Genomic DNA, 24,534 nt, shown 5'->3' with positions numbered 1-24,534 from the left:
TATTAGTCATGTTTTCTATTTTTTTTTTTTTGATTTTGCACATCTAGTCTTTTTTTTTTTTTTTTTTTTAATGGGAAGGAGACAGAGGATGATGCCAGTGTCTTTTCCATTTTAGAGAGATCAAACTTTTGCCTTCTTTTCTAGAGTACTTTTTGGCACATATCAAGGGCTGTATAAAACCAATATAAATGAATGTATTGTAGGGTATTTGTTTTTCCCAATTTCTCTTGTTATTTTTAAAAAGTCTTCTATTTTGGGAATGAGGAAATTTAGTGCCTGTTTCTTCATTGTGCTCTAATCTACATTAACTTTTTATACAAGCAATATAAAGGAATCTCTTGCTGTATAACCTTTTTTATACTGTATCCAGTACACAACTACAGATAGTCTGTAGTCACAACTACAGATAATGCTAATGATTTATTTGTGCTGATGAACCAAGCTGCCTTAATATCTAAGAAATAAGATATTTGAGGGGTATCTATGCTTGCTTTATTTCAAAAGCATTTATTTGGTGAGAGACCATAAAGCCATAAATCTCAAAATATCAGTTGAGAAAGCAGATTACCAATTCAGTTTAAGCTTGCCCCCAAGTGAAACAGATTTGATATTGTCTTATCTCCAACTCTCCAGGAAGGGGCTCTCTTGTTAAGAAGTCCAACTGGAGTAAAAAAACAAAAACCCTCTATGTCAAGAAAATGTTTAAGTTCTTTTGGAGTATGTCTTCCAGCATTTAAAACTTTTAAGTTTTTAGGAACATACTTCCAAATCTATTAGCCCTGCAATTAGTCTTTCTAAGCCCCAGAATTGTACTAGATTCGATTTAATTTAGTTATCAATTGCAAAAACTTTCTGAACACAACTAGGCTGTTTCCCAGGTACTATTGATTAGGTTGAAGGTCATGTAATTGGGTTCTGACCAATAAACATTAAGTGATGTCCATCACTTCAGGCCTGGCCCCTAAAAAGATCTGTGCCAAATATCCTCTTTTACCCCATTCAGTAGTGCAGTGGAGAGGAGGATGAGGACTGGAAAGATTGCAGCTCAAGAATAGTTCAGTCCTGGGAGACTGTTTGGAGCAAGACATCTTTCCCAACTTCACTTCTCTACACTGGACTGTGCCTGAAGTTATAATCAGGCTTGTTTTGTGTAAAACTGCTGAAATTTTAGGGAATTTTTTTTACAGGAGTTAGTATACCTTTCCATGAGTAATTACTGTCCTTTGGCACCTTGCTTGACATCCTTAATTAATGCACTTTTCATTTGAATTACCTTAAATGAAAGGTATTCATTAAGTGTGTCTTCTGGTGTTAGTTTAGTGAATCGTCTGTGGGGCATTTGGGTCAGTTTGTTCTTTTATCCAAAATCATCTCTTACAACCTTTGTACGCTTTCCATTTCTTTTATCAGAGCTATTCTCATTGGAGGCTATCTCTTAGGAGACTAGTATAGTCCTTGGTCTTAATATAGTCCTTACATTGATATAAGGCATAGCAAAGTTAAGTGGTTTCAATTCTAGATGGTCAGAATAGGTCCCAACACATATAAAATTGTTGGGATGTTAGTATAAAAGAAGTAAGGAACATAGTATCAAATTAATGTGTAGAATATACTAATTATAAGTTGGAAACAATTACAAAAGAAACAGACTTAAGTACCAAAAAAAATGTAAACTTTCAATTTGTTTCATTCTATATTATTAAAAATTATCTTAAAAATTTAGAGGAAAATAGTCTCCTAATATGTTCCAACTTAACCTTCTGTGAAGAAAGAAATTACAATAAATTTCAACATTTTAATGTAAAACATATATCTAGTATATGTGTAGATGTTTTATCAAAATATGGATGGATTTCAAATGCATGTGCATTTTAGGATGAATTACTGCTATACACTACTGTATATTTCTGATGGCCCCAGTGCAGCACTCTTATTTTGAGGAAAAAAGATAGATGATTTAAAATATTCCAGTGGAATCTCTTTCTCAAATACTTAACTTTTTGTCTTGCTTTGATATTTACAGGTGCAAATATAATACTATTTTTTATGTTTTTACTCTTCTTCATTGCTGTCATTGCCGTCATCATCACATATACTGAACTCTCTCAAAGCCTGTCTCTGGGCTAGGTATTGTTATTTAATTCCTACAATAATTCTGTGAAGTAGGTAATATTATCATCCCCATTTTAGTCTTAAGGACATAGAACCTTAGAAAAGTTAGTTTGTCCAAGGTCACAATTTAGTTAGTCTTAGAGTAGAACTTCCATGTAGGTTTCTATAACTAAAAATCCAGTGCTCTATACTTATTGTATACCCATCATTTCTTTATTTTTAAGAAGATTTTGTTATTTTTTTATTTGAGAGAAAAGGAGAAACAGAGAAAAAGAGAGAGCTGGAGGAGGGGCAGAGGGAAAGAATCTCAAGCAAATGCTGTGCTGAGTGTGGAGTCTGACAGGGAGCTTGATCCCATGACTCTGAGATCACTACCTGAGCCGAAATCAAGAGTTGGTCGCTTAACCGACTGAGCCACCTAGCCACCGACTGAGCACCTAGCCACTGGCACCTAGGTGCCACCCCCATCATTTCTTTATGGATAATTGGCAAATTAGAATTGAGGCACTATTTCCAGATTTTTTGGGAAATGCATGAATAGTATTGTGAGCTATATATTTTTCTACCTTTTAAAACCCAACTTTAATATAAAATATTTAATAATTAATTAAAATTAAGTATTCTTTAGATAACAAAAATTATTAATACTGTTTTTTTCCTTAGGGAAAGAATTACATAATGTAGAGATTGATTTTATTCTTCAGAGACTTATGCTTTAACTATACTAAGTCAGATTAATAGCTCTTAAGTTTATATATTAATGTGAAATACTTTATAATTTATCACTAACTTCAATTTTTATTTTATTTTGATCCATTAATTATTTTTAGTTTTTTCCCCTTAATTTTAAAGACATTGAATTAGTATTTTTTAATCTTTTCTTTGACTTGTTTTGTTAATCTGGATTTTTTTTTAATGGACTTTAATCTTTAGAGCAGTTTTGGGTTCCCAACAACATTGAAAGAAGGTACAAACTTCCCATATACTCCTTACATATATGCATAATTTTCTCATAATACCTTTAATACAATACAATACAAGAAATACAATAATTTCTCAAAATACCTTTCACCAGGGTGATACATTTGCTATAATTTATGAACCTATATTGACATGTCACTAAAACCCAAAGTCCCAGGATGCCTGGGTGGCTTAGTCAGTTGAGTGTCTTACTCTTGATTTTGGTTCAGTTCATGATCTCAGGGTCTTGGGATCAGCTCCCTCATTGGGCTTCTAATTTAGTGTGGAGTTTGATTGTCCCTCTCCCTTTGCTCTTCTCTGTATCATTTCTCTCTCTCTCTCTCAAAACAAAAAACAAAAAACAAAAAACAAAACCCCAAACCCCCTCAAATCCAGAGTTTACATTAGGGATCACTCTTGGTCTTGTGCATCCTCTGGGCTTTGGCAAATGCATAAATGACCTGTATCCACCACTATAGTATCAGAGAAGTTTTAATGCCCTGAAAATTCCCTGTGTCTGTACTATTCATCCATCTCCCTTAATTCTTGGCAAGCACTGATCTTTTTACTGTCTCCATGGATTTGCCTTTTACAGAATGCTATGTAGATGGATGCATATAGTATGTAGCCTTCTCAGATTAGTTTCTTTCACTTAATAATATACATTAAAGTTTCCTCTATGTCTTTTCATGGCTTAATAGCTCATTTCATTTTAGGACTGAATAATATTTCATGGTCTGGATGTACTGTAGTTTTTTTGTCCACTTACCTACTGAAGGACATCTTGATTACTTCCACATTTTAGCAATTATGAATGAAGTCACTGTAAATATTCATGTGCACTTATGTCTGTGGACATAAATGTTCACTTTCTTTGGGCCAGTAATAAGGAGAACAAGTGCTGAATCTTTTCCAGGGCTATATATATTTTCTTAATGTCTATACACTTGACAATACTTGAAATTATAAGACATTTTAGTTTTAAGGATTCTGATATTGCAAGTTGAATTTGGATTTTCTTAAGAACTAAAGTTAGTTCTCAAAGATTTATGTGTCTGATCTTTAAAAGATTTCATATGTATAACCACCGAGTTTTTTCTTTTTTGAATTTGTGCTCTTTCAAATTTCTTGTAATTTTTTCTACTGAATTTTTAATCATTTGTAACAATGTTTTATACATTCTGGATGTATGTCTTTTGTTGGTGACATGTGTGGTAAATACCACTATGTGGTTTGGATTTTCCCAGTTTTGTACATCTTCGAAGAGAAAGTTCTTAATTTTAATATAATCTGAAACACTGTTTTGTGTATCTTTAATGAAGATAAGTTGTTAATTTTAATGGAATCTGAAACACCAGTCTTTTCTACATGGTTACTGATTTTGGAGGGAAGGGTTCGGTTTAAAACTTCCTGTCTTCTGCATTATTAGGTGATATCTGCAGATGGCCAAATGACCCTAGAAAGGTTTTATTTTATTTTTTTTCCTAGAAAGGTTTTAATTATTTCTTTAAAATAAGACATAAACTATTCAATTTTTTAAAAGAATATAAATCATTCAGATTTGAAATTTCTTCTTATATCCATTTTATTCTTTGGTTTTTGTTTTATTATAATAAAAACCAGTCTTACTATAATACACTTAATTCTTTTTATAAAAAAAATTTTTTTTTTTCATTTAGCATGTCAGGAGTTTTAGAAAGTTCAGCTAGTATTCTTCAGATGTTTCTTCTTTGTTTCTTCTGTCTTCTGCTTTTGGACTTAAGTAACATATCTTTTATGTCTCTTTCATATTTTTTCTCTGTCTCCTGACCTATTTTTCAGTTCACTTTTCTCTTTCCTACTTTTGCTATTAATCTCATCCATTCAGTTCTTAATTTTAGTTATTGTATTTTCATTGTTGTTTTTATAGTTCTACTTCTTCAGACTAAATTCTTAAACTTATCTATTATAGTTTCTTACTGTCTTTTATTGTTTCCATTTTTTTAGGAGAATTTCTAATCTTTTATCTGTTCCATTATGGTAAAAATCATTATTTTAAGACCTATATTTTTTTCCTGATAATATCTAGATTCCCATTGTCCTATTTTATCATCTTTTGTTTCTGGTAGCTCCTGTTCTTCTTCTCTTGTCTGTTTCCATGTCTGGTTATTTTTTATTTTGTCCCCAATACTATATTTGCAAAATCTAAATATAGATTGAGATAAAATACTTCCAAAGAAAATTTAATTCTCTTATGTGTATGAGAACAATAGAACCTTAATTATTTTCAGAGATAAGTTTGGTTCAAAGTAGATCTACAGTCTCTGGAAGGCCTCACTATGCTCTGATTCCTAAGATTACTCTTTAAAACTTAGCTCACCATACTTTGGGTGGACTAGACTCTAAAGCATTTTCCTGTGAAATATTGTCCCTATCCATAATCAGGGACAAAAGAATCTCCCAAATGATCCTAGGATTCCATCCTTTTCTGCATCTAGGCCTGGTAATTTTTCACTCTTTTGCTCTCCAATGTTTTAAATACTAAAAAGTTACCTTTTTTAGTTGCCTTCAACTAAAGCAATCTGGTTTGTTCATTATTGGTCTCTGAAATCCATAAACAGCCTTATAATTTTAAATTCTGTACCTCTTATATTAGTTGAGGATTGACCTTATCTTTACTTCTGATTTTTTTAAGTTAAACTGCCTTAGAAATATGTTATTAATATTGATTCTGTGCTATACCCTAATATATTTTTGCTCATATTATATATCATGTTTATTATTTTTTTAGAGGAAAAAACAAAAAAAGCAAGTGTGTTTTATCTTGTGTGTACTTTTTATAGTTTCTCATGAAAATGCAGTCAGATTCCCAGCTGTATTAAATTATCTGTCATGATATTTCAAAATTAAAGCAATTAGATGTCTATCCCCTGTTTTTTAGTTTCTGAGTAGAAAAAGGATATCTCCTGATAACATGCATATGTATTTATATTTAAATATTTAAATCAATAGGAAGAAAACAAAATGCTATATTTTAGCACTTAGAATGTAGAATTATTTTTATATTTTGTTTTTTAAGTACTTTTATTTATAATACAATATGATAATTCAAAGAAATTATAGTCATTATTTAGGTGACATGTAATGACAATATTTGCCCTTTCAAAGTCCCTAATAAATATTTCAACCTAAATCTCTTTTCTTAAAAGGTCTGACTGTTTGCTTAGTTTGTTTACTGGGAATAGAGGATGATTATCCCCTTGCTTTAGACACAGAATTCTTTGAACTTATGTTTTTAATTAAACCGTTCAGAAGACTTCTGAAGGCTTTTAATGTTTATATCTAATCTTTATACAGAAAGATTCTGAATTTAAAAAATATTACTTTAAGCTTACATATTAGAAATATTACTGTATTTATATAGTGCAATTTTAATGTGTTTAAAGAGGTATTATTTATATCTATACTTTCCCTTTACATTCACTTTACCTTCTATAATCTGAGTTTGAATTTGATCAAATAATTTAATATTTTAAATTATTTTGTGAATTAGATTAGTATATGTTCCTAACTCAAATTTATTGTAATTTTTTATAGTAAGGAATTTTATATATAACAAAATATTATGGTGGACAGACCTTAAGATGACTATCAATGATATCCTGGTATTCACACTATTATAGAATGTGGGCAGGATCTTTGACTTCTAAACCAGAAAATATGGTAAGGGTAATGGTATATCCCTTCTATAATTACGGCATATCACTTCCATGAATGTGGTTTAAGGCCATGTCTTTTTTTTTTTTTTTTAAGGATTTTAAGAGAGAGGGAGAGCACAGAGGGAGAGAGGGAGAGGGAGTGCACACAGGGAGAGGGAAAGGGAGAACAGACACCCCCTAAGCAGAGAGACCAATATTGGACTCGATCCCAGGACACCAAGATCATGACGTGAGCCGAAGGCAGATGCTTATAACCGATTGAACCACCCAGGCATCCCTTTAAGTCTGTGTCTTGCCAGAAGATTTGCTCTAGACAGTTTCTCCCTTTCTGGCTGGCTTTGAAGAAGTAAGTAGAGCTTCAGGCATCCTCTGGGAGCTGAGGGCAGCCTCCAGCTAATAATAAGCAAGAAACCAAAGCCTTTAGTTCTATAGCCACAAGGAAATAAATTCTGCCAACAACCTGAGGGAGCTTAGAAGCAGCCCATCCACAGTCAGAAAACCTCTGATGAGAACCTAACCCCAGCTGACACCTTGATTGCAGCTGTACAGCAGACCTCAGCTCCAGCCAATACCTTGATTGCATCCTACCTAGTCTCAGAATCAGAGAACCCAACTTTGCTCTATGTTCTGACTCCTGACCCACAAAAACTGTGAGATAATAAAGATGTTAAAATTGCTAAGCTTTTGTGATCTGTTACTTAGCAATAGATAACTAGTATGAATATATTCAATTGATCTTTTATTTTTACTTGATTTATATGATTTATATGTGTATTTGTGTATTAAATATATAATATATGTTATTATATGTGCTATATATTATATGTGCTCTATGATTTTCAAACAATGAAGGGCATCTCAATATTTGATAGAAAAAATATGCTTTTCTGAATGGGTAAAATAATTTTAACAATGCAAATTAAGGCTTTTCTAAAACCTGACTATTTTAAAAGAGATTTTACTTTTGTGTTACTTAACACTGTGGTTTGTTACAGAATAAAACATAGCTTAGGGGCCACTGGGTAGCTCAGTTGGTTGTATCCAGCTTGATTTTGGCTCAAGTCATGACCTCAGCTTTGTGAGATCACAATGCAATGCCCTGCATTGCACTCCATGCTCAACACAGAGTCTGCTTCTCCCATTCCTTCTGCTCCTCCTTCCACTTTAGTGCTCTCTCTCTCTAAAATAAATAAACAAACAAACAAATAAAATCTTAAAAAAATAAAAAATACCTTAACATATTTTTTCTTGGGACACCTGGGTGGCTCAGTGGTTGACCATCTGCCTTCAGCTCAGGGCATGATCCTGGGGTTGGGATCAAGTCCCACATCAGGATCCCCACAGGAAGCCTGCTTCTCCTTCTATGTCTCTGCATCTCTCTGTGTGTCTCTCATGAATATACAAATAAAATCTTTTTTAAAAACTTAAAATTAATTTTTCTTAATCTGCTTATTTCATATTTGTATATGTAAAATTTTAGTAAGAAAGAATTTAGAATTTTCTTTGTAATATTGCTCTCTCCTTTTGTTGAAAGTCATTGATTGTGAGGTGCTCCATTCTGATGTTTTAATTTCATTTAGGTCTACAATGGAATTTATAGATTATAATAATCTTAATTTCCAATCATTATTATATAGATTACATGAAAATCTGTAATGGGTGTGCCAAGCATTTCAATATATCAGCTGATTATATTTGCAATAGAATTGCATAAATGGTCATACCAATCAATTTTGACATGTGAAGAATGAGATGAGAAGATCATTTGCATAGCACAGCATTAGGTCTAAGTGATACATTTATAAATTTATACATATAAAATTCATATACTTATTTGAGATTTCATTTATTTCATCCCTTATAATGAATATATTTTTCCATGGGTGGTGACTGCTGTTAGAATGCAAGATCTTGGATTTTTGATTAGAGATATGACAAATATTTTTTGAGTGAATTAGATATGAGACAAATTTGTCTTATAGGATATGACATATTTTTTAAAAATTTTTTTATTTATTTATGATAGTCACAGAGAGAGAGAGAGAGGCAGAGACACAGGCAGAGGGGGAGGAGCAGGCTCCATGCACTGGGACCCCGATGTGGGATTCGATCCCGGGTCTCCAGAATCGCGCCCTGGGCCAAAGGCAGGCGCTAAACCGCTGCGCCACCCAGGGATCCCGGGATATGACATATTTATAAGAAAAATTTGATTATTCTTACCTGGTCTCCATCTTTATGATGATGACTACCAATTCCCATACATCCTCTATATTTACAGTCAGTACTTGAAATTTTCCCGTTAGCAAGAGCTCTTTCTTTCCCACCATTATTTATTTATTTTTGGCATGAACTCATGAATTCCTTTTTTCTCCAGTGGTTTATAAATCACTGTCATACTTAATCATCTCATACTTGTCTTATTCCAGATTTGTCCAGTGGGAGATACTTCAAGCTCATTTGTGTTTTTGTGACATAAACCCATCATTTTGGGAATCTGTTCTTACTTTCTAGTATAAGAAGATGTCCCAGGTTCATCTTAAACCTGTCCTGCCTCAGATCAGCCTTTTAAAAAATATTTTTGTAGATCTATGATTCCTTACAGTTAAGAATTACATTAGTAGCCAAAATCTTGGTGCTAGATATGCTCTTTGCTACTGAAGTGTCTTAATTTAGTGGACTGTTGAGTGGACAGAACTAGGATATAATTATTTATTTTTATATACAATTAATTACATATATATGTACATATGAATGCATATACACACATAAACAATTTTAGAAAGCATTACTTCATACCTAAACTTCTTTGTTTTTTTTTAATTTCTTTTTTTTCATACCTAAACTTCTAATTCCAATGTATCTCTCCAAGGTTCTTTGGGGCCTTCTCCAGTTTAATATTTGTTTCTTCCTCAGTGAAAACCCTGGCTTCCAATGACATTAACACATTCCTTATTTGCTCAATTCTGTAATAAAAGAAATACTTTCAGAATTGCTTTGTATCACTTTAATAAGAGAACCCAAAAAGATTTCAAAGTTTGACTCCTGCACCTCACTCCCAGAATTGATAATATAGTCAGGTACTATGTTAAGTTATTCGGAGTAGTCCTTCTTTTTATTTTCCTCCTCTCGTCTCCCTTCCTTCCTTCCGTCCGTCCTTCCTTCCTTCCTTCCTTCCTTCCTTCCTTCCTTCCTCATTTGAAATTCACTAAATTAATTTCTTTTAATTTCTGTTTTTCGGATTTTTTCCTCTTTCTCATTTTAATTGGTTTAATACATATATTTTGGAATATGTTGAACATTGATATTCTTTCAAAAGACAAAAGTACGGGATCCCTGGGTGGCGCAGCGGTTTGGCGCCTGCCTTTGGCCCAGGGCGTGATCCTAGAGACCCAGGATCAAATCCCACGTCGGGCTCCCGGCATGGAGCCTGCTTCTTCCTCTGCCTGTGTCTCTGTCTCTCTCTCTCTCTCTCTCTCTCTCTCTGTGACTATCATAAATAAGTAAAAATTAAAAAAAAAAAAAAAAAAAAGACAAAAGTACTTGAAAATATACTCAGAGAAGTTCCCATTTCCTCCTTTCTCCTCCAGTAGGTAACTGACTTCATTGTTTTATTTATCCTTCCTGTGATTCATATATATATATGTTTTATATACATGCATATGTTTCTTATGCATACATATGTGTATATATAACACATACACATTATTCTTTTCCTTCTTACACAAAACGTAACATATAGATATGTATTTGTATTAGGTCATAAAGATCTTCATTATATTTTTGTTTGGTTTTATTTACAGATGTTTGGTACTCCATTGTGTTTATATACTGTGGTTTATTTAACAAATTTTGTGTGCATGGGCATTTAGGTAACTTACAATATTTTATAATTATAGATATGTACACATATTTTCATATTGCTGGTGGTTTACTTCTAAGTTCCTGTGAGTATATTGAGTTGAAGAATAAATGCTTAGATAAATTCATTAGATAATGCTAAACTCTCCTGCATAGGGATTTTCTCATTTTGTATTCCCACCAGCTCATAATTGTACAGGAGCACTGTTTGCCCACAGTCTTATATGCAGAGCAAGTTGCTATGCTTTTGAAATTTTGACCATCTGATGGGGGAGAAATGGCATCTTGGTATAGTTTTAGTTCATACTTCCCTGTTTTAAGTGAAGTTGATATTTTTTGTGAATTGTCTTTTTATGTCTTTTGCCAGTTTTTCTATTGATTTGTCAGTCCCTCTCTTATTTTTAAAGAGTTCTTTATAAATTAAGGATTTTGCCCTTGTATGTTACATAGGTTGTCAGTTTTTCCACAATTTGTCATATATTTGGATTTTGCAAATGCATTCCTTTTTACCATGCCTTTTAGTATACCTGTGTTATCATGCAGTCTTTTCTTCTAAAATTTTATTTGTATGCTCAGGAGTCTAACCTATTTAGATTTTTTTGTATGCATTTAGTATGAAGACTGGATCTGATTTTATATTTTTCCAGATGTCTCTCCAGTTGTCTGAATATAATTTATGAAAAAACTTTACCCCAATCCTTTAAAACACCACATATAATAAAAGTGGTATTTTTATATTATATTTTATATTCCATTGTATATAAACATGTCTTCCTTATGCATTCATTTATCAATGGATACTCGGGCTATTATATCTTTACTTCTGCATGTGAACATTAAGGTCAACTTTTCAAGCTCCTTTAAAGCTTATTGGAATTTTCATTTGGTAAAATTGAACATTACCTTTCAAATTAACTGCTAACCCTGATGATGTTGAGATAGCCCAGTGAAAAATATGGGATGTGTTTGTATATTTATGCATACTTTTGTTTTGCAGGCTGAGTTTTATGCCTAAAGTTTCATTATGTTTCCTTTGAAACTATTTATTTCCTTAGTTATTTGTAGGCACTAGTGATTTTTTAAATGATAGCTGAAATTAAATGACTAAAAATTGATGTTTAAACTCCACTCATACATTTTGAAAATACTTTTAATACATTCAAAATTGTCTCCTACTTATTAATATATAAAGATCTTTAGGCAATATATGATTCTAATTTGCTTTATTGAGTTTGAAAATTTAAGAGAGGATATAATTCTTATATTGGACACCTTGAAGAACTCCATAAGCCTCTCAGCTTAATGATTCCTTTTTTTTTAAGATTTTATTTATTTATTTATTTATTTATTTATTTATTTATTTATTTGAGAGAGAGAGAAAACGAGAACACAAGCATTTGTGCCCACGAGCAGGAGGAGGGGCAGCAGGGGAGGGTGAGGGAAAGGGAGAGAGAATCTGAAGCAGACTCTTTATTGTTTCTGGAGCCTGTCATTGGCTTGATTTCACAACCTTGAGATCACAAATGGAGCTGAAACTGAGAGTTAGCCATTTAACCAACTTGAACCACCTGGGCACCCCTCAGCTTAAGTCTTAATGAGATGGTATTAATTCCTTATTTCTGATAATGAGCTTGAGTAGTGAAAGCTAGCAAAAATTACTAAATAAGAGCATATAATTTAATCTTCCTGAGATAATTTGCTGTTTGGAGAAAATAAAATTTTAGCCATGTCTTTATAATAATTATATTATGTTGAAGGTAACATATCACAAGTAAATTCTATTTTAATATAATATTAATTTTTTTGAATAAATTTAATATTATCAAAGAAAATAAAAATTGTCTAACTTCCATGTGGGAAAATAAGTCTGTATCCAGAACTTTTAAAGTCAACATATAAATAAATTAAAAAATATTTGAAATCCTTAACATTTGTCAAAGTTAGTTATTTTAGATTGCTATGGTACTTTGAAAGCCATCTGCTTAGACAAATAAGATTCACGGGGAATATCATGCATAACAATGCAGATACTATTGTTTTGAATATTTTCCTATTTCTATTCTAAAAGTAGTATTGAGATATCCATTTGCCACAAGTCATATTTATTTTTGTGATGGAAAAAGGAATTGTAATAAGTTTGTAAATCATCCCTTCATTGTATGTATATATTTGGTACAAAATGATGGGATTTATGGAATGAGCCTAAAGGGAGGAACAAAATATAGAAATAGTAGAGAATCTGAAGTGCTTAACCTAGCGATAATGAATATGATCATTTTCTATAGCTAGAAAACTATATATCACAAGTTTTGAAAGTTGCATTTGGGGAAATCGTAGGAAACCTAATATCTAAGGTTTTATTGTTTTATAGAGACTAAATAGTGGTATAAAGGACTATCATATTTGTAGTTTAATTTTGCAGTTAGTGTAGAAAAAGATTTACTCTTTAATTCAGTTTTTTTTGTGTAAGTGAAAAAACTAGCAACACATGGCTGAAAAATGAATTCAGAATGTGACCTGATTATTTAACTTATTATCCTCAACTGTTTGGCCTTTCAATAATTAAAAATATATATTAAAATTATTCCTCTTTTCTGAATAACTCTATTAAACTAAAGACATTTTGGAAGGCCTTTCTTATCTTTTCAACTTTTACACATACTTTAAATATTAAGTCACTTTATTCAGTTAGCCTAGTGTATTCCATTTTGTTATAATTTATTTTGGAGGGTGTTCCAAGAAAAACCATTATGTAAAATCAAGCTGTATCTCTGTTAGGCACTGTCATTTTAATTGAATTCTGGAAACATATAAAAATGTGAACTTAAGACATTTTAAAAATATTTATGATCTTCTCCCACTGCTGTAATTAACCATAATTTTGAAGAATTTAATTTAACTTAGAATTCGTGATTTGAAATGCTCTTATGTTCTTCCATTTTTTATAATCTGCTTATATAAATTCATAAATTTTTTATAATCAGGTTACATAATTCTCCTGAATTTAAGGTTTGACAATTCAGAGAGAAACTTTTCTTTGTGACACAATCGGGAAATCTTTTTTAAAGTGTAGATTCATTATGTAGAAACTGGGCTAAAATATATTAATTTCAAAGAATATCAGAAGAAAATGATGTAGATTTTGAATTTCCAAAATTTTCTTCCTTTACCTAAAAGTGCGTCTATTAAGACTCTCAATTTCTTCTTATATTATTAAGGAACAATGTAAACCACAATTTCCTAGTCTTTATCCCATCTGCTTTCTGACATTCCCTTTTATCATTTTGTGTTTGTGGTTATTTGTCTTTACTGTTTCTTTTCTCTATTCATGCCCAAATATTGGCCTTCTACATTAATTATTTTGAAGATTTGTTTTTAAAACTTTGATTAATGGTATAGGTTTTAAAATGTTTTAATGTAGAGTTTAATTACTTTTTTGCTTGAAGAAAAATATGGAGGTTTTGAATTTTGTTGTTCAGTAGCAAATGAGTTTTTTATTTCCACAGATGCGATTCTGAAAATCGCTATGTTGGTAATCCACTTAGAGGAACATGTTATTGTAAGTATTTTTACTTTTTTCATTTTAAATAATTAGTGTGTATTTTTAGTTTTGGGTGATTTTGCTGATAATAAAATTCATCTTGCATGCTGATGTCATTAATATGTTACAATATCTATTTCTTTTTTTATTTCTTAAATCTTAAAACAGAACTCTATATATGTTGCTAAGAAAGGCAGTCTTTTGCTGTATTTTCTTAATTATACTTGGTGCATTTTTTTCTACTCTTGAAGAGTGACATAGCAATAGATCTTATTCTTAACATGAAAACAAATATAGGACTTTAGTAACTTCAGCTTGATTTAATGTAATCTTTTCATTTTGATTAAATTTTGAATAAATAGAATTTTATGATAGATTTTTACAGGAGGCAGTTTTGGTCATCATTAAAAAGCTGTGTTCATTTTTTACTGAAAGATACTTTCACTGGGAAGTGATCACATTGTAGATGTATGTTTAGCTGTTTAAGAAACAAGTTTTCAAATGGTTATATCTTTTTACATTCCCACCAGGTCTGTATGAGTTTCAGTTTTTCAAATCTCTTAATGATTCATATGGTTAGTCTTTTTAATTTTTGCTGTTCTAATAGGTGTGTAATGGTATCTAATTCTAATTTTATTTACATTTCTCTAATAATGATAAATATTTGTTCAAATGATTATTTGCTATGTATATATTTTTATTTGATGAAGTATGTTTAAATATGTTGCCCACTTACCATTATTACTTTCATTATTGAGTTTTCAGAGCACTTTATGTATTCCAGATACAAATGCTTTTGCAAAATTTTTGCAAATTTTTTTTTTTAGTTTATGGCTTGTGTTTTCACTCTATTTGGAGTATTTTTTTTTTTTTTGAGGAGGAGTTTTTAATTAAGATGAAGTTCAATTTATCAATTTGTTCTTTTGAGAAATCTTAGCCTAACCTAAAATCACAAAATTTTCCCATTTTCTTCCAGAAGTTGTATATTTTTATGTTTTCTATTTATGAATACAGTCCCTTTTGAGTTAATATTTATATATATTTCAAGAAATGGATCAATTTTTTTTTCTTCATATGGATGGCCAAATGTTTTAGCACAGTTTATTAAAGACTTTCTTTTAACCAATGAATTGCTTTCGTATCTTTGTTGAAAATCAGTTGCCAATATATGATTATAAGACTGTAAAGGTTGGGGCACCTGGGTGGCTCAGTCAGTTAAGTTCTTGACTCTTGGTTTAGACTCAGGTCATAATCTCACGGTCATGGGAGTGAGCTCCATTTCAGGCTCCATGCTCAGCCTGGAGTCTGCATGTCCGTCTCCCTCCCTCCTGTCCCACACTTGTGCTCACTCCCGCTCTGTCTCTCAAATAAATAAATAAAATAAATCTTAAAAAAAAAGAATTTAAAGGCTATTTCTGGAATTTCTATTGTGTTCTATTAATTAATTTGCCTACTTTTATGCCAAAATAGCACCATTATAACTACTGTAGTTTAATATGTCTTGAAATCATATCATTTATTTTCCAACTTCATTTCTTCTTTATCAAACTTTTTTTGTCTTTGAGTTCCATTTCTTTTGTGTTTACATATGAATTTTAGAAACTGTGTGTCAGTTTTTTCCAAAACACATGCTAGAATTTGGATTGAGATAGTGTTTAATTTATAGAACAGTATGGGGGGAATTGATATTTTAACCAGTCTTCTGACCCATGAACATCTTTCTCTTTTTAAAATTTAATTATTTTAAAATTTATTTTTAGCAATATTTGGTATTTTTCACTGTGAAGATCTTTCCCAGTTTTTGTCAGATTTATCTTTACATGTTTTATATTTTTGATGCTGTTGTAAATAGTATTTTTAATATTTAATTTTCAATTGTGTCTGGTTAGTACAACTTCAATTGATTTTTATGTTGATCCTCCATAAACTTTGTTAAACCTACTCATTAGTTGTCATACCTTTTTTTTCCCTAGGTTCCATTACATTTTTTATTCAGACAATAACGTGTTTTGTTATTAATGGAATTTGATTTCTTTCTTTCCTGGGTCCCTTTTATTTCTTTTTCTTGTTTTATTGCATTGGCTACTACTTCTGGTACCATTTGAAAAGATGTGATGAGTATGGAAATTTTCCAGTGTTGTTGATTTTAGAAGGAAAACATTTGGTCTTTATCTATTAAGTATGATGTAGGTTTTTCCTAGATGCCTTTATTAGGTTGAAGAAATTCTCTTATAGTCCTACTTGCTGAGGATTATTGTTAGGAATGGGTGTTTATGTCAAATAATTTTTCTGCATCAATTGAAATGATCACAAGGTGTTTCTGTTTTACTTTGTTAATGTAGCAATTTTAGTTTTTAAAAGCAGTTAATGCTACAACATGTGGATATACTCCTTTTGTTGTTGTTATTCATCCTAGATGAGCATGGTGATTATTTCTAGCCATTGGCTATTATGGAAAATGCTGATATGAACATTCATATGGTCTTTGTATAGATATATAATTTCATTTTCCTTGAACTGATTTTTAGAAGTAGAATTGTTGGGTCATATGATAAACTTTAAGTTTTTAGTAACTGCCAAAGGATTTTACAACATTTTACATTCCTACTAGAAATTTATAGATGCTTTAGTAATTCCACATTCTTATCAACATTTAATATTATCTCTCTTTTTGATTTTAGCCATTTTAGAATATCAAATTGTATTGTGGTTTTAATTTGTATTTCTTGTATGACTGATAATGTTGAGCTCAATTTCATGTGCCCATGTCCTGAACATGTTTTGTTAGATACATAAAATCCTAATTTTCCTAATTCTTTTGTTGCTATTTAAATGGCATCTTTTAAATTATATTTTCTACTTATATTTGATATGTAAAAATTATTTATTTTAGTACATTAATTAGATATTCATAAACCTTAATGAACTGTTATTCGAATTGTTCACAGATATGTTTGATGATTAAATACAATTAATTATATTACATACAAATAAAAATAGATTTATTCCCTTCTATCCAGTTTTTTTGTTGGAGGTTTTTTGATTACTGTTTTTTGATTACCAGTCTTTTTGCTGTTGATCACTCTGCTCAAATTTACTATTCCCTCCTTATTCAGTTTTGGAAGCTCATATATTTCTAGGAATTTATTTCTTCTTGTTTATCCAATTTGTTGGTATAATATTCTCTTATAAACTTTTGTATTTCTGTGGTATTGATTGGTATTTCTCCTCTGTGATTTCTTATTTATTAGCCCTCTCTTTTTTTCTTGATAAATCTTGGTAAATCAATTTTCCTTATCTTTTCAAAGAACCAGCTCCCTCCTGATTTCATTGATTTTTGTTTATTGTTCTTTTAGTCTTTATTTTATTTATTTCTGCTCTTTATTTTATTTTTATTTCCTTCCTTCTAGTGGCTTTAGCTTTATTCTTTCTAACTCTTTTATTATAAGGCTGGGTTGTTTGAGATTTTTTGTTTGTTTCCTGAGGCAGGCTTGTATTGCTATAAACTTCCCTCTTAGAACAGCATTTGCTACATCCCAAGGTTTTGAACCATTGTATTTTCATTTTCATTTGTCTCCATGTATTTTTTGATTTCCTCTTTGTTTTCTTGGTTGATCCAATCATTATTTAGTAGCATGTTATTTGGCCTCCAAGTATTTCTGTTCTTATAGATTTTTTTCTTGTGATTAATTTCTAGTATCATACTCTTGTGTTTGGAAAGATGAATGACATGCTTTTAATCTTTTTGAATTTATTAAGACTTTTTTGTGATCTAACATGATCTATTCTGGAGAATATTCCATGTACAATTGAAAAGAATGCATATTCATCTGGGGTGGAATGTTCTGAATATATCCGTTATGTTGACCTAGTGTAATGAATCATTCAAAGCCATCATTTTCTTACTGATTTTCTGTCTAGATGATCTGTCCACTGATATAAATGGGATGTAACAGTCCTCTACTATTATTATATTACTGTTAATTTTTTTCCTTTATATCTTTTAATAGTTACTTTATATTATAAGTCCTCCCATGTTGAGTGCATAGATATTTACAATTGGTACATACTCTTTTTGGATTGTTCTCTCTATGATTTTTGTCTCATTACAGTCTTTGTTTTAAAGTCTATTTTGTTCAATTTATGTGTTGTTACTCCCCCAATATTAACCCAAGGAGGTCCACAGTAAGATACATAATACGTAAAATGACAAAAAGATTTAAAAGCAGCAGGGAAAAACAGCTACATAGGGGAAAACCCATAAGGCCATCAGCTGTTTTTTTAGCAGGAACTTTACAGGCCAAAAGAGAGAGGTGTGATATATTCTCAATGTGTAAAGGAAAAAAAGCTGCAACTATAAGAATACTCTATCTAGGCTATCATTCAGAATAGGAGAGGCAAAGAGTTGCCCAAACAAAAAACAAAAACAAGAAACTAAAAAAAGAATTTCTCACAGAAAAGCTAAAGGAGTTCATCACCAGTAAACTAGCCTTACAAGAAACATTAAAGGAAATTCTTTGAGTGTAAGGAAAAGGTCATAATTATGAGTAAGAAAATTATGAAAGAAAAAATTTCACAGATAAATACAAACATATAATAAAAGCAGTAGGTAGATCATTTCTAATACCAGTATGGATGTTAAAGCACAGAGGCTGAAAAATCAATTATGTTTACAAAAATTATTAAAGGAATTCATAAAATAAAAAAAATGTTAAGTATGATGCTGTGTACATAAAACACAGGGAGGAGAGTAGAAATGTAATATTTTTAGAATGGGTTCAAAGTTAAGTGACCATCAATTTAATAATTGACTACTATATGCATAAGATGTTATATATGAACTTAATGATAATCACAAATCAGAAACCTATAATAGATACAAGAAAATATAGATAAAGGAATCCAAGCATAGCACTAAAGAAGACTATCACAAAACAACTGTACAACAAATCACAAATCAGCAATAAGTGTATGTCTATCAATAATTACTTTAAATGGAAACGGACTAAATCATCCAGTCAAGACATAGGATGACTAAATGGATAAAAAAGCCACCTCTATCTATATGTTGCCTATTAGAGACTTACTTCAGATCTAAAGACACATTAAGATTGAATGTGAAGGGATGGGGAAACATTTACCATCAAAATATAAGCAAAAAGAATGCTGGAGTAACAATATTTACATCTTTCCAATGTTTTTAACCACTTCCTGGGATGGTTGGTTTCTCTAAGTACTAAGTCAAAGTTATGGTGGTAGATAACCACAATCAAGTAGAGAGTTTGCTGTAACTTATGGAATATTTCCTTTATCAAGTTAAAAAATTATTATCTACATTAGTATAAAATTTTATCATGAATGACTTTCCTTTACCTGAGTCAGTGTGAAGTTGTATTAATAGGTTTTCTAACGATAAATATCTTTTAATTCTGGGGTAAACTAAACCTGGGCATGGCACATTATTATTTGGGATACTGCTAAATATTGCTTGTTTATATTCTCTTTAGGAGTATTTTCAGTTTGAATGAATATAAACTATACTTTTACATTTTTTTCTAATGAAACAACCTTTGACTGTAATGTTTCAGTTTTTCTTTTTTATTTCCATACTGGGTAACTATAGTGATAGCTTTTAAAACTTAATTTTAGAAGATTGAAGACCTCTTTTAAATAGAAATAGTTAAAAATATTAAGTGAACTTCAAAGATTAGTGAAATTCAAATAAAATTTTGGGGTCTTGTGCCTTTTTAAAAATTTTTTTATTTATTTATGATAGAGAGAGAGAGAGAGGCAGAAAGAGAAGCAGGCTCCATGAACTGGGAGCCCGACGTGGGACTCGATCCCGGGTCTCCAGGATCGCGCCCTGGGCCAAAGGCAGGCACTAAACCGCTGCACCACCCAGGGATCCCGGTCTTGTGCCTTTTATTGGTAGTTCTCTCTCTCTTTGCTATATTATATGGCCTTTGGGTTTATTCATTCTTTACATCAAATTAGTTTTCTAGTTCATGAGTTTTAGGATTTGTCCTTAGTAATATCCTTCTCTTATATACTTTTTAATTGTCATTGTTTCTTGTTAACATTATTTTCCACCTAGTTTTTAGCAGACATTGATGCTCAATGTAATTGATTGGAAGTTGTAGAACTGTGATATTTCAGTTCGTTCTTTATTTCTTGATTAGAAAACTTCTGTAAAAAACATATTTCATCTCATCAGATATTTGTTTACTCATTGCTACAGTTCATATAGGAAAGGCATGATAAATGTGATATTAGTTATTTATATTTACCAGTTTTCAAAGTACAGAATTATTTGCTCTATATTTCTCAAACATGAAAATTTTTATTTTTTCAATATTTTTTATTGAACTTATATTTGCCAACATATAGCATAATACCCACTGCTATATGGGTGTTATGCTATATGTACATCCCATCAAGTACGCCTCTCAGTGCCCATCACCCAGTCACCCCAACCCCCCCCCCCCCGCCCACCTCCCTTCCACCACCCCTTGTTCATTTCCTAGAGTTAGGAGTCTCTCATGTTCTGTCACCCTTACTGATATTTCCCATTCATTTTCTCTCCTGTCCCCTTTATTCCCTTTCACTATTTTTTATATTCCTCAAATGACTGAGACCATATAATGTTTGTACTTCTCCAATTGACTTACTTCACTCAGCATGATATCCTTCAGTTCTATCCACGTCGAAGCAAATGGTGGGTATTTGTTGTTTCTAATGGCTGAGTAATATTCCTTTTTTTAAATTTATGTTTTATTGGTGTTCAATTTGCTAACATATAGAATAACACCCAGTGCTCATCCCATCAAGTGCCCCCCTCAGTGCCCGTCACCCAGTCACCTCAACCCCCTGCCCACCTCCCTTCCACCACCCTTTGTTCATCTCCCAGAGTTATGAGTCTCTCATGTTCTGTCTCCCTTTCTGATATTTCCCACTCATTATTTCTCCTTTCCCCTTTATTACCTTTCACTATTTTTTATATTCCTCAACTGAATGAGACCATATAATGTTTGTACTTCTCCAATTGACTTACTTTACTCAGCATAATATCCTTCAGTTCTATCCATGTCGGAGTAAATGGTGGGTATTTGTCATTTCTAAGGCTGAGCAATATTCCATTGCATATATAGACCACATCTTTATCCATTCATCTTTCGAAGGACACTGAGACTCCTTCCACAGTTTGGCTATTGTGGACATTGCTGCTAGAAACATCGGGGTGCAGGTGTCCCGGCGTTTCACTGCATCTGTATCTTTGGGGTAAATCCCCAGCAGTGCAATTGCTGGGTCGTAGGGCAGATCTATTTTTAACTCTTTGAGGAACCTCCACACAGTTTTCCAGAGTGGCTGCACCAGTTCACATTCCCACCAACAGTGTAAGCAGGTTCCCCTTTCTCCTCATCCTCTCCAACATTTGTTGTTTCCTGTCTTGTTAATTTTCCCCATTCTCACTGGTGTGAGGTGGTATCTCATTGTGGTTTTGATTTGTATTTCTCTGATAGCCAGTGATGTGGAGCATTTTCTCATGTGCTTGTTCGCCATGTGTATGTCTTCTTTGGTGAAATTTCTGTTCATGTCTTTTGCCCATTTCATTATTGGATTGTTTCTTTGCTGTTGAGTTTAAGAAGTTCTTTATAGATCTTGGATACTAGCCCTTTATCTGATATGTCATTTGTAAATATCTTCTCCCATTCTGTAGGTTGTCTTTTAGTTTTGTTGACTATTTCTTTTGCTGTACAGAAGCTTTTTATCTTAAAATGTTCTGTTTATCATAAACTTATGGACTCATACATATTTTTTATGTTTAAAGCCATTTGCAGTTATTAATCTTACTGATGTCCAAATTGTTTTTTTTTATATCACTTAAATTATCTTTATTTTCTAACTTTCCCACATTAATTCTGTTTTTCTTCTTTCAAAGATTCTGGATTTTGGAGGAGGGGAATATTTTTGAATGATTTTTTAAAATTAGAAATTCTTTTTTGATTCTTTTTTAATCTTTAGCTTTTATCATGTCCCAAAGTAGTAACTACTTAAAATTATGAACATATATGAGTTATATTCCATTTAAAAAAAATATATAAATCTTATATGTTTAAGATAATTTTCCTTCTAAGATCTGTGCTGTCCAATATAAATATAACATGAATCACATATACAATCTTAAATTTTCTACTAGCTATATTAAAAAAAGTTAAAGGAAACGGGTAAACTTAATTTTAATAGTCTTTTATTTTACTCAGCATATCTGAAATGTCAATTTAACATGTAACAGTGTAAAAATCATCAATGAGATACCTTTTCTAAGTTTTTTTTCAAACCAAGTCTGAAATACAATTTGTATTCTATCCTTATAGCAATCTCAATTCAAATCAGTCACATTTCAGTTACTCAATAGCTACATATGAATAGTGGCTACCATATTGGATAGCTCATCTCTAGATTATATAGGATTCTTACTCTCTTAAAAATGTTAAAGGAGTAGTCCTAAAGCACTAGATGGCAGCCTTGTCATTTGTTATTAGACCTTCAAAACTTAATAACATTTGAAAGAAACGGTGTTTTAAAAAAGAAAAGGTCAGTAATTCTTGTAATAGTGTTAATGAAAACTATTCTGATTTTAAAGATTTGAGTGAAATTTAAAATGCAGGCCCACACTGTAGCTTAAAGCAATTGAACGGAATGTGGTGTTAACTTAATTGAAAGTAATATACCAGCAGTTGTATCCTATAGACAGGCTTAGTAGTTTTTTAAAGTTCAGTTTAAAATCCAAAACTGAAGTAATAGAAATGATCATTCCTTAATGGAACACAAAAGGAAGTTCCTAGCAATGATATCTAATTTGATTGGTCCTTGTAATATTGAATTACTCAATTTATCTTGGCAAATATGAAAATTGTAGTTACAGTAGTGTAGTTTCTTTTTTCTTTTTAAATGCTTTCATTTTGGTACACCTGGGTGGCTCAGCGGTTGAGCGTCTGTCTGCCTTTGGCTCAGGGCGTGATCCTGAGTCCCAGAATCCAGTCCTACATTAGGCTCCCTGTATGGAGCTTGCTTCTCCCTCTGCCTGTGTCTCTGCCTCTCTCTCTCTGTCTCTCTCTCTCTCTGTGTCTCTCATGAATAAATAAATTAAAATAAATAAATAAGTGCTTTTATTTTAATTACAATAACAATTATAATAAAGAAAATCATAAATAAAATGAAAGACTGGACTATGAAAATGTTATATAGATGATATATTTCAGAATACAGGAAGTCACTGTCTACAATTATCTATTTTATGCTATTATTACATTAATTCTTTAAGGATGTGTAATGTCCAAACTTCTAGTTATTGATATTTTAGTATATTTCTAAGTAATCTAACATATTTTGATTATTTTACTTTTTATTTTTAAAAATTACTGTTTTATTTTGAATTTATTCTATTGTTAGAGTTCAGGATACAATTTTGTGATGATAATAGTACACTGTCTTTTAAAAGTAAAGAATTTAATTATTACTTTTATATTCAGTGTTCACTTCTGCCACTTATCACATCCTACATTAGTTTATATTGGTAAAAAAAAATATCCATTCATCCCACTGTAAGCTCTTTAGTTATTATTGATATATTTAATGTTTATTAATGTTTATGTTTTGGACTGAAAAATTATTTATGAGCATATTATTTAAGGATTTGAATTTTTTGTATATGAGATAATATTTCTAATGTTATTATAGATATGTTATGAACATCATTCTCTATTTACTTAAAATACTATGTCATACAAAACAAAGAAATTGAAACTTAAATTAACTTTACACTTAGTGTAATTATTCTATGTTTTATTCTAAAATAGGCATAAAAGAATTTTCCCATTTTAAGCTAAATATACTGTATTTTATTTGTGTTTTCTATGATTTTAACCATTGAGCATAAATAGGTATTTGAACAGAATCTGGCTGGTCCATCTGGAAGTGCGAAGTGACCCTGATGAACACAGAGAATCTAAATTCTTCTGTTTCACAGTTTAAAGACATGATAGATTGAGGATTACCAGAAAAACATAATTTAACCACATGGTTGGCATTAAACTTTATTCTTTGATTCATCAGTGCTTTTATTAATTTTCCCTAAGCTTATATACCAGTATTTTTAGATATTTATTTCAGTATTACATGACATTTTGGCATATTTTAAAATGAAGGACAATATAACATAATTATGAAAAAGTTAAAAATAGCTGATAAAAAATTGCTATTGAATTAACATGGAAGAGAGATGAAAGTTTTCTTTGGCAAAATATTTTATAATGAAAGTGTTAATTATTCTGGTTATATAAATAATACAGTCTCACTGCAAAA

At 31.1% G+C, this 24,534-nt stretch overlaps 1 protein-coding gene across 3 annotated transcripts in view; it reads left to right on the top strand.

Moving 5' to 3' along the window:
- The window catches only part of ATRNL1 (attractin like 1), a 786,052-nt gene that overhangs the window by 251,122 nt on the left and 510,396 nt on the right, over positions 1-24,534 (top strand). For all 3 annotated transcript variants that reach the window (XM_077877514.1, XM_077877517.1, XM_077877516.1), the window contains exon 21: positions 14,135-14,187. In XM_077877514.1, the coding sequence (XP_077733640.1) occupies positions 14,135-14,187 (53 nt within the window). The remainder of the gene's footprint in view (positions 1-14,134; positions 14,188-24,534) is intronic.

Source organism: Canis aureus, chromosome 29 (assembly GCF_053574225.1).
Source record: "Canis aureus isolate CA01 chromosome 29, VMU_Caureus_v.1.0, whole genome shotgun sequence".
NCBI classification, from domain to species: Eukaryota; Metazoa; Chordata; class Mammalia; order Carnivora; family Canidae; genus Canis; species Canis aureus.
Note: the sequence above shows the minus strand (reverse complement) of the source record. Positions and strands in the feature narration are given on the sequence as shown.